This window comes from Triticum dicoccoides, chromosome 4A, assembly GCF_002162155.2.
Source record: "Triticum dicoccoides isolate Atlit2015 ecotype Zavitan chromosome 4A, WEW_v2.0, whole genome shotgun sequence".
Taxonomy (NCBI): Eukaryota; Viridiplantae; Streptophyta; class Magnoliopsida; order Poales; family Poaceae; genus Triticum; species Triticum dicoccoides.
The window spans coordinates 86,177,688-86,189,669 of NC_041386.1; the positions used below are offsets into that span (position 1 = coordinate 86,177,688).

The window sequence follows — 11,982 nt, forward strand, 5'->3', positions numbered from 1 at the left end:
GATGAGTTTGATCAAGCAAGGCGGTAGCCCTTTGTGCCGATGTCGATATAGCCGAGAGCGTAGGGTGGTGTAGCCGTTGTTGAGGTAGCCGTGCGAAGCACGCCGTGGTCGATGTCGAGTCGGGGTGGCCGGTGTTGAGGTAGTCGTCGTGGACCGGGAAGAAAAGCGGCGGCGAAGGCGGCCTGGGGAGACGGTGGCGGCGGCTACGTCAGAAGCACGACGCGGTGCTCGAAGTAGGTGAGGAAGAACCCTACAGCGTGATGAGGACCAGCGTGGACGCTGGCGTTCCCGCGCCTAGGGAGGCGGCACAATGCATACCACGTAGAAGTCGACGTGCGGGGACGGTGGAGTGGACCGTGCGCCACGACGCTATGGCCCGAAGAGGCGACGCAGTAGCAGCGCGCGGGTCGGGCGACAGCGGGGAAGACCTCAGGGCGGTTGCAGGTATCGTGTGTCATGTTCGCTAAGGCCCGATGGGGCGATGCAGCGGCAGCCCGAGGGTCCGTGCAGCCTCGGGGAGGCCCGGAGCAGACAGCCTTGGGGCGGCAATTTGCCACAAGCCGCGGCACTACGGCCCGAAGGGGCGACGCAGCGGGAACACGCGGGTTGGTGCAAGCACGGGAACGGCCTCAGGGCGACGGCGGGGACCACGTGCCATGGCGCTACGGTCCGAAGGAGCGACGCAACGGCGGCGGGGATCGGTGCAGCCACGGGGAGAACCATGGGGCGGGGGTGGTGCGGCCCGACGGGGCGACGCGGTGGCAGCCCGTTGCTCGATCGATGGAGGGGCGCGCTGAACTCAGGGACAGGGCGGTGACGGCCGACGTAGATCGACGAGCAGGCCGGCGCGCGGACGACGGCCGTTAGGGGCCGCCTGTCGCGCGAGGCCGACGAGTCGGTGAAGAGGCCGGCCGGTCACGCTGGTGTTGGAGTAGAGGAGCACGACGGGGGTCGACGGCGGCGGCGGGCGATGCAAACCGATCAAGTTTAGATCGGAAAACCAAAAAGAAAACGCCAATCAAGGGTGAACGACGGAAGATAGAAAAACTCGGAGCAAGGGCTCAAAAAAAAGACTCTCTAGGGCAGCTGGTCAACACGACCGGCGAAAGAACCCTAGGTACGGGCGGCGTGGCCCCCGGCGGCGGTCATGAAGGCCGACCGCCCCGGGGGCGGAAGCGGCGGCGGCTAGGATTTAGGATCGAGATAAGGCTGATACCAAGTTAGAAAGGAGAGAGAGGAATTGGTGGAATAGTTGTTGTATTGCTTGAGCCTCATAGACACACATATATATATATAGAAGTACATGATCATCTTAGAGTATAAAACAATATAAAATAATATCCTACGCTATCTTAATTTTCCTAATAATCACGATACTCAACAACCCAAGCCGTCTAGTCTAACGGTCATCCTCTCCTTTTGTTGTCCTGATGCAGGGGGGAGAGATATATGGTAGATTAGCTTTGTGAGTCAAGGGGGAGATAGGGTAAGATGCAAGTGTTGTCTTGGTTAAACAAACCAAACGGGCAATGGAAAAGGATACCAATATGAGAGCATATACGAACAACTATTGTATGCGGAATGGGCCGGACGGCAAATAATTTATGACGAACATGATAGATGTGTGCAGTTCTTCATCCCCAATCAGAATCAGGCATGCGTAACAGCGATACGTATTCAATCATTCATTCATCGGTAGCATTAGCAAACATGCCGTCACAAAAACAGTAGTGCAAGCTTTACAGTTTACACCCATATATGCACACTGCTGTCACACGCACACGTACGTGCTCTCGTCTCGCGACAGAGCTATACTACTACATATACTCCCCAAGACACAAGCATAAAATACTAGTAGATACGAAGTACATATACACGGCAGCTTGCATGCATAATAAGCTGCTAGCTAGCTTTGCTCGTACTGTACTTGGTACGTACGTGTCCTTGGTTCGACTGTGTGAACCGCGTGATCCCATCATGTCTGGGGCCGGTTGGCCCTGCATGCGGCGGGGCAAAGTTAATCAAGTGAGTACTTAGTCTACTGATCGGAAGTGCATATATAAATATCGAAAATCACTCATGATCGTACACGTGTATGCGTACCTGTTCCTGCCGTTGTTGCGGTTGGTGTTGCCGTTGGCGCCGCCGTTGGGGTAACCGTAGCGCCCGGACTCGATGTCGCCGATGTCCTGCGTCAGCAGGTCGTAGTGGCGCCTGACGTCGTCGGCCGTCTTGCCGCCGCCGACCGCCGCCGCCACGCGCTCCCAGAGGCCGGCCGTGTCGCGGCCGTACGTGGCCAGCGCGCGCTCGAACCTCTCGTTCTCGGCATCGCTCCACGCCATCTCCACGACCTTATCTCTACCTCAAAGCTCTCTCGCTACACTTCCTAATCCTAGCTCGCCCTGACTAGTTTGGCTTCTTGTGGCGACCAATGGATGGATCGACCTGTGGGTTGCTACTGCCGGAGGAGTACTCAATGGATCCATATTTATAGGGCCGGGGACGAAAGCCGTTGGCTTCGCGGCAACATGGATCTAATAAAAACTGCCGCAAATGGCGCAGCAGAGCAGTGCCGCTCCATTAAACTATCGAGGCTAGCGAGCTAGCGTTCGCTAAAGCGTTCCGATGCAAGTTGCACTAGGCAGACAGGCAAAGGCGACTCCGACGTCGCCGCGCGCATCGCCGGGCGGCTACGAGGAATGCCTAGCCATAGACAGAGAGCGTGCGCGCGCGCGCGCCGGCCAGCGATTGGGGGATGCGTTTTATTCGACCGGGCCAACGTACGTAGGAAAGCATCGCTGCTTTGGGCGCCAATTAGCTCCTTATTTTAACCGCCTCTTGCTTGGCTCGATTTGTTAATGGTCTGGAGGGTTAATTGGTTTCCAGATCAGCGGGATCGATGCCAATTTCTCATCCTGGGATAGCGAGCTAAGAGCATTCTGACACTGTGTACATGATCGACTGTGAATTAGTGTTTGCACAGGCAATAGCCCGAGATCGTGGTCGGCAGTCGGCACCACGGCGCTAGTAGATGCATGGATGGAACTGGATAGTCTAGAATTTTCTCCTCTACAAAACAACTTTTATCTTTTCTTAGGTCAGGACCATAAAAAGCAAAAAATTCCAAGGAGCTAGCTAGATCTGCATCCTGGATTGCTTGCCTGATATTGAAAAGAAGATGAGCCAATCATGTACGATCCCACAAATTTGGCATGGCCCATGACCGGCACACACAGAGGAGGTTCCATCACAGAAAAGAAGATGGGAAATGGGCCAAGTTGGCCAGCCGACTTTATGCCCAACATTTAACAAGCATACTACGGCACGGCCTACACCCAGCTTTAGGCCCCGAGATTACTCGTTCGGAGGCCATGGACAGAAAGCAAAGCATGCAAATGACAAGGAATGATGCGCCCATTGTTAATCTGTAATATCTAGCGCAAGTGCCATCGATTCCCTTCAACACTATGGAACATTAACAACGTCGCAAGTGGATTATTATTGCACTTCATATATGAGATAATCACGCACCAGGTAGCATATATTATTTGGAATCCAGGAATCGTGTCTCTGTTTGTAATGATGGTGTCACTGGGCTTTGGACATCATGCATAGTTGGCTAGCTATAGGGTAGCCTCCCGGCCTGTAACTACGCATGCATATGCTGCCACCACGAGTGGTGCCTCGACGACTAGTCCTTGTTGCTTTTTTTTTAATCCGATCTATCCATCATTCGTCGTGACAGCACAAGAAACACCAGAAATAATAAAAATTATATCTAAATTTATAGACCCCTAGCTACGACTACAAGCACTAGAGCAAGGCGAAGGTGCGCGGCCGCCATCGCCACTCCCTCACCGAAGCTAGACAACATTTGTTGTGGTAGACAGTGAGGAAGTCGTCGTGCTAAGACCCCACACGACAAGGTACCAAAACATCAACCCTCGTCGATGAAGAGAAGCGTAGACTGAATGAATCTAATCTGAAGACACACGAACGAAGACTGGATCCATGAGAATCCGCCTAAGACCAACGCCGACCGATTTCCATGAGATCCGTCAGAGACACATCCACATGCCCTCCGACAATACTAGACACACTATTAAAACGGGGGCTAGAACAGAAGGACGTTATTCCCACTTCGGGGAGCTGTCGTTGCCTCGTCTTTCTAAGCAAGATACAAACTCTAATCGACCATACAAAAACATCTAAAAACAAACCAGGCCCCTTCCACCGGCATGGTCCAAGATCCATCGCGCCTTCATGACTCTAAAGCCATCAAAGACGAGGCGAATTGATGACGGCCCCGACGGGAGGCCGAGAAACCATAGTTTCCTGGGTAGTTGCGTCATTGCGTGAGAGGCCAGGAGTACGGTGCGCACGCCTGGCTTGGAAGGGACTATCGTTATTGTTGTAAGATAGTGATCAGTGATGTGCTTTCAGTTGATTAGTGCTCTACTGTCTAAGTCGGGCAGATTCAGCTACCTATATACCAAGTTTTTAAATTTGGCTAGTGCTGTGTTAATTTTGAGTATCATATATGATTCCAGTAAAAGGAACTTCCCAACCGAACGCAACTACCGCGCCGGTTGAAACCTAGTTATAGCTAATTCACGAATCACACACTTGATCAGTGAATAGTGACGTATTCTCCAGGTAGCTAGAGGTCAGAAGAATCAGAGAAAGAAGCTCCACGAGAGTGTACAACAATTGGTCCAAGTTATCTGAAGAAACAATTCTACGTACCACCAACGGGAGAAAGGTGGCAAGTATGTCTTGGAAGCTCCTAGACCGAGAAAGGTGAGAATATACATGCCATGCACTGAATTCACCGTCCTCTATAATGCTAGATTTCTTCTCCAAATTCTGTGGGCACACGCCCAAAGATTAGATGCCCCGGCAACTAGATTTTGTGCGTTGCATCAGCATCTACAACTGTTTTCGGCGACTGAATATATATTTCAACCCATTGTAAATGTTGGCATGGTAATAATTACTTCTGTCGTCCCAATCTCTCTATGAGAGAATCTTTTATAAGAAAGTTACTCCCTTCATTTTTATATACAAGGTCACAATCAAAATTACAATTTGCAACTATACAAGGCCACAAACACTAATCGAGACAAAATTGATGGTGTTCGTCTCGTACTACCTTCGTTTCAGTTTACAAGTCCTACGCGTATATTTAGGTTGCCAATTTTATCACCTTAATATAAACTATATAACACAAAAATTATATGGTTTGAAAATAGAACATTTGAAGTTTATATTGGTATAATTTTTTGTAATATATGACTTGTATTAGGTTGGTCAAATTGACAACCTAGGGGCACGCGCACGCCCTATAAACTGAGAGAGAGGTAGTACTAGCAAAGGAGAACATTAATTATCCCTTGCATGCGCCTCATTAATCAACCAAAAAAAGTGAGAGCATTGACTTGTTGTAGGTGGGACAGAAAAATATGCATTAATTAACACGACAAACAAGGAGACAACCTAGCTTGCAATATTGACTTAAGCACACATTTACTTTTGCCTTGGTACTTGTAATATGTGTTTGTGACCTTGTATACAAAAATGAAGGGAGTATCTCAAATAATGTACCGACGCATATGTCTCTACTTGCATGCTGTGCTGTCGCCTAACAGCATCCCTCGTGTACATGTGTGTTGTCGCCTAACTGCATGTATCTCTACATTTGCAGAAATCATCGGGTGTAGATGACGGGGGTTTCTGCACACAGGTCTAGATGCTCTCGGGCGTGAATAGTAAAATGGTTTAAAATTATTAAAAAAATTCAAGTCTTTTTGTGGTGAGTCAAATGTGTGATGCCTGGGCCAAATTTGGTGGAGTTTGGACAATTGAGGAGCTTGTGGTAAAAAGGACAAATTTCAGGCATGTAAGAAAGTTTAAAAACCACACTGTTCATAGCTGATTTTCTCATGTTTGGCGCGAGCTCCTCGAATGTCGTTTGCCCATGAATTTTTGCACGCACCTACGCCCTATAGCATCTTTCATGCAAAAAGTTTCATATTTTTTATTATTTATTTTAATTTTAATGTTCACCAGGTGTAGATGAGCCCAGGCTCCGAGTTCAATCATCATAGTTTTGTTGTAGTCCTCCAAATACTTCCAGTGCTCATGCTATACACCGGAGATGGGAAATTCTATGAACCTAGTGGCTTACAATAATGCAGTAAACAAGATGAACTCTTCCCCGCAAAAAAGAAAAGAAAAAGATGACTGACTCTTGGAGCTCACCATAACAAAGGGCAGAGCGTAACCAGCAATGCCGCTGCATCCGTTCGTTTGTAGCTTTCCACGTATTGTACGTGCCAAACTAAAGCTAGGCACCATATATTCCTCCTCTACGTAAGCAAATCAATCGAGCATGAATGTCCCGCGGGCTGTGATGAGTGACCGAAGTTTCGCGGTCTCGGGGAATGAGAAAATAATTGTCCTTCCTGGATTCGTTTCAACTTTTAATTGCTTTCAAGGTAAGTAATGTACAATGTTTGTATTCACATGTATATATATACACTCTATCTTTCTTCCACCTTCCAAAAGGAGTTCTTCAGCGACTAGATTACTTTAGATCCAGATTTTTTTTGGCAGAGTGATAATGAAACCAAAAAATATCGACCGGCTCGGTGGAATGTATTGTTGGAAATATGCCCTACATGCAATAATAAAATGGTTATTATTATATTTCCTTGTTCATGATAATTGTCTATTGTTCATGCTATAATTGTGTTATCCGGAAATCGTAATACATGTGTGAATACATAGACCACAACATATCCCTAGTGAGCCTCTAGTTTACTAGCTCGTTGATCAATAGATGGTTACGGTTTCCTAATCATGGACATAGGATGTCATTGATAACGAGATCACATCATTAGGATAATGATGTGATGGACAAGACCCAATCCTAAACATAGCACAAGATCGTGTAGTTTGTCTGCTAAAGCTTTTTTAATGTCAAGTATCCTTTCCTTAGACCATGAGATTGTGCAACTCCCGGATGCCGTAAGGGTACTTTTGGTGTGCCAAACGTCACAAGTAACTGGATGGCTATAAAGGTACACTACGGGTATCCCCGAAAGTATCTGTTGGGTTGGCACGAATCGAGACTGGGATTTGTCACTCCGTATGAGAGGTATCTCTGGGCCCACTCGATAGGACATCATCATAATGAGCTCAATGTGATCAAGGAGTTGTTCACGGGATGATGTGTTACGGGAACGAGTAAAGAGACTTGTCGTAACGAGATTGAACAAGGTATCGGTATACCGACGATCGAATCTCGGGCAAGTATCGTACCGATAGACAAAGAGAATTCTATACGGGATTGATTGAATTCTCGACATCGTGGTTCATCCGATGAGATTATCGTGGAGCATGTGGGAGCCAATATGGGTATCCAGATCCCGCTGTTGGTTATTGACCGGAGAGTTGTCTCGGTCATGTCTACGTGTCTTTCAAACCCGTAGGGTCTACACACTTAAGGTTCGGTGACGCAAGAGTTGTAGAGATATTAGTATGCGGTTAATCAAAAGTTGTTCGGAGTCCCGGATGAGATCCCGGACGTCACGAGGAGTTACGGAATGGTTCGGAGGTAAAGATTTATATATAGGAAGTCCAGTTTCAGCCACCGGAAGAGTTTCGGGGGTCACCGGTATTGTACCGGGACCATCGGAAGGGTCCCGAGGGTCCACCGGGTGGGGCCACCTATCCCGGAGGGCCCAATGGGCTGAAGTGGCGTGGGAACCAGCCCCTGGTGGGCTGGTGCGCCCCACCCAAGGGCCCAAGGCACCTAGGGTTGGAAACCCTAGGGGTCGTTGCCCCCCGAGGGGGCATGCGCCCCCCTAGCCCCTATATATAGTGGAGGGGAGGGAGGGCAGCCGGACCCTCATCCCTGGCGCCTCCCTCTCCCTCCCGTGACACCTCTTCCTCCTCCAGTAGCGCTTGGCGAAGCCCTGCTGGAATCTCGCTGCTTCCACCACCACGTCGTCGTGCTGCTGGATCTCCATCAACTTCTCCTCCCCCCCCCCTTGCTAGATCAAGAAGGAGGAGACGTCTCCGCTCCGTACATGTGTTGAACGCGGAGGTGCCGTCCATTCGGCGCTAGGATCATCGGTGATTTGGATCACGACGAGTACGACTCCATCAACCCCGTTCTCTTGAACGCTTCCGCTCGCGATCTACAAGGGTATGTAGATGCACTCCTCTCTCTCTCTCTCTCTCGTTGCTAGATGACTCCATAGATTGATCTTGGTGATGCATAGAAAATTTTAAATTTCTGCTATGATCCCCAACAGTGGTATCATGAGCTAGGTCTATGGGTAGTTTCTATGCATGAGTAGAACACAAGTTGTTGTGGGCGTCGATTTTGTCAATTTACTTGCCGTTTCTAGTCTTATCTTGATTCGGCGACATCGTGGGATGAAGCGGTCCGGACCGGCCTTACACGTACACTTACGTGAGACAGGTTTCACCGACTGACATGCACTAGTTGCATAAGGTGGCTAGCGGGTGTCTGTCTCTCCCACTTTAGTCGGATCGGATTCGATGAAAAGGGTCCTTCTGAAGGGTAAATAGAAATTGGCATATCACGTTGTGGTTTTGGCTTAGGTAAGAAACGTTCTTGTTAGAAACCTATAGCAGCCACGTAAAAATTTATAGCAACAATTAGAGGACGTCTAACTTGTTCTTGCAACATATGCCATGTGATGTGATATGGCCAAAAGGATGTGATGAATGATATATGTGATGTATGAGATTGATCATGTTCTTGTAATAGGAATCACGACTTGCATGTCGATGAGTATGACAACCGGCAGGAGCCATAGGAGTTGTCTTAATTTATTGTATGACCTGTGTGTCAATGAAAACGCCATGTAATTACTTTACTTTATTGCTAACCGTTAGCTATAGTAGTAGAAGTAATAGTTGGCGAGCCAGCTTCATGAAGACACGATGATGGAGAACATGATGATGGAGATCATGGTGTCATGTCGGTGACGATGATGATCATGGTGCCCCGAAGATGGAGATCAAAAGGAGTAAAATTATATTGGCCATATCATGTCACTATTTGATTGCATGTGATGTTTATCATGTTTTTACATCTTATTTGCTTAGAACGACGGTAGCATAAATAAGATGATCTCTCATTAAAATATCAAGAATTCTGTTCCCCCTAACTGTGCACCGTTGCTAAGGTCCATTGTTCCGAAGTACCACGTGATGATCGGGTGTGATAGGTTCTAACGTTCGCATACAACGGGTGTAAGCCAGATTTACACGCGCAATACACTAGGTTGACTTGACGAGCCTAGCATATACAGACATGGCATCGGAACACGAAAGACCGAAAGGTCGAACATGAGTCGTATAGAAGATACGATCAACATGAAGATGTTCACCGATGATGACTAGTCCGTCTCACGTGATGATCGGACACGGCCTAGTTGACTCGGATCATGTATCACTTAGAGGACTAGAGGGATGTCTATATGAGTGGGAGTTCATTAAATAATTTGATTAGATGAACTTAATTATCATGAACATAGTCTAAAACTTTGCAATATGTCTTGTAGATCAAATTGCCCACGCTAATGTTGCCCTCAACTTCAACGCGTTCCTAGAGAAAACCAAGCTGAAAGACGATGGTAGCAACTACACGGACTGGGTCCGTAACCTGAGGATTATCCTCATAGCTGCCAAGAAAGCATATGTCCTTGAAGCACCGCTAAGTGATGCACCTGTTTTCCCAGCAACTCAAGACGTTATGAACGCTTGGCAGTCGCGTAGTGATGATTACTCCCTGGTTCAGTGCAGCATGCTTTACAGCTTAGAACCAGGGCTCCAAAAGTGTTTTGAGCAGCACGGAGCATATGAGATGTTCCAAGAGCTGAAAATGGTTTTCCAAGCCCATGCCCGGGTCAAGAGATATGAAGTCTCCAAAAAGTTCTACAGTTGTAAGATGGAGGAGAATAGTTTTGTCAACGAGCACATACTCAAAATGTCTGGGTTGCACAACCGCTTATCTCAGCTGGGAGTTAATCTCCTGGATGATGCGGTCGTTGACAAAATCCTTCAGTCGCTCCCACCTAGCTACAAGAGCTTTGTGATGAACTTCAATATGCAGGGGATGGAAAAGACCATTCCTGAGGTATATTCAATGCTGAAATCAGCGGAGGTAGAGATCAAAAAGGACCATCAAGTGTTGATGGTGAATAAAACCACTAAGTTCAAGAAAGGCAAGGGTAAGAAGAACTTCAAGAAGGACGGCAAGGGAGTTACCGCGCCCGGTAAGCCAGTTGCCGGGAAGAAGGCAAAGCATGGACCCAAGCCTGAAACTGAGTGCTTTTATTGCAAGGGAAACGGTCACTGGAAGCGGAACTGCCCTAAGTACTTAGCGGATAAGAAGGCCGGCAATACCAAAGGTATATGTGATATACATGTTATTAATGTGTACGTAACCAGCGCTCGTAGTAGCTCCTGGGTATTTGATACCGGTGCAGTTGCTCATATTTGTAACTCAAAACAGGAGCTGCGGAATAAGCGGAGACTGGCGAAGGACGAGGTGACGATGCGCGTCAGGAATGGTTCCAAGGTCGATGTGATCGTCGTCGGCACGCTACCTCTACATTTACCTACGGGATTAGTTTTAAACCTCAATAATTGTTATTTAGTACCAGCTTTGAGCATGAACATTGTATCTAGATCTCGTTTAATGCGAGATGGCTACTCATTTAAATCTGAGAATAATGGTTGTTCTATTTATATGAGAGACATGTTTTTGAAGGATATATGCCCTAGAGGCAATAATAAAGTTATTATTTATTTCCTTATATCATGATAAATGTTTATTATTCATGCTAGAATTGTATTAACCGGAAACATAATATATGTGTGAATACATAGACAAACAGAGTGTCACTAGTATGCCTCTACTTGACTAGCTCGTTAATCAAAGATGGTTATGTTTCCTAACCATGAACAAGGAGTTTTTATTTGATTAACGGGATCACATCATTAAGTGAATGATCTGATTGACATGACCCATTCCATTAGCTTAGCACCCGATCGTTTAGTATGTTGCTATTGCTTTCTTCATGACTTATACATGTTCCTATAACTATGAGATTATGCAACTCCCGTTTGCCAAAGGAACACTTTGTGTGCTACCAAACGTCACAACGTAACTGGGTGATTATAAAGGAGCTCTACAGGTGTCTCCAAAGGTACATGTCGGGTTGGCGTATTTCGAGATTAGGATTTGTCACTCCGATTGTCGGAGAGGTATCTCTGGGCCCTCTCGGTAATGCACATCACTTAAGCCTTGCAAGCATTGCAACTAATGAGTTAGTTGCGGGATGATGTATTACAGAACGAGTAAAGAGACTTGCCGGTAACGAGATTGAACTAGGTATTGGAATACCGACGATTGAATCTCGGGCAAGTAACATACCGATGACAAAGGGAACAATGTATGTTGTTGTGCGGTCTGACCGATAAAGATCTTCGTAGAATATGTAGGAGCCAATATGGGCATCCAGGTCCCGCTATTGGTTATTGACCGGAGACATGTCTCGGTCATGTCCCGTAGGGTCCGCACGCTTAAGGTTACGATGACAGTTATATTATGAGTTTATGCATTTTGATGTACCGAAGTTTGTTCGGAGTCCCGGATGTGATCACGGACATGACGAAGAGTCTCAAAATGGTCGAGACATAAAGATTGATATATTGGAAGCCTATGTTTGGATATCGGAAGTGTTCCGGGTGAAATCGGGATTTTACCGGAGTACTGGGAGGTTACCGGAACCCCCCGGGAGCTATATGGGCCATAATGGGCCTTAGTGGAAAAGAGAAGAGGCAGCCCAACATGGGCCGCGCGCCCCTCCCCTCCCTTGGTCCGAATAGGACAAGGAGAGGGGGCCGGCCCCTCTCTCTCTTTTCCCCCCTCCGTGA

General features: G+C 47.4%; 1 protein-coding gene across 1 annotated transcript; it reads right to left on the reverse strand.

Moving 5' to 3' along the window:
• Window positions 1-1,674: 1,674 nt before the first annotated feature.
• On the reverse strand, window positions 1,675-2,445 carry LOC119288719 (protein RADIALIS-like 3). Its single transcript, XM_037568276.1, has 2 exons — window positions 2,104-2,445; window positions 1,675-1,997 (listed from the first exon to the last, which is right to left on the reverse strand). The coding sequence occupies exons 1-2, from the start codon at window positions 2,340-2,342 to the stop codon at window positions 1,976-1,978; spliced, it is 261 nt and encodes an 86-aa protein (XP_037424173.1). The 5' UTR covers window positions 2,343-2,445; the 3' UTR covers window positions 1,675-1,975.
• Between the last annotated feature and the right edge of the window lie 9,537 nt (window positions 2,446-11,982).

Coding starts and splice junctions, on each gene's coding strand:
- LOC119288719 (XM_037568276.1), bottom strand. CDS start 2,342: ATGGCGTGGAGCGATGCCGAGAACGAGAGGTTCGAGCGCGCGCTGGCC. Junction 1,998..2,103: donor CGCAACAACGGCAGGAACAG/GTACGCATACAC, acceptor CGCCGCATGCAG/GGCCAACCGGCCCCAGACAT.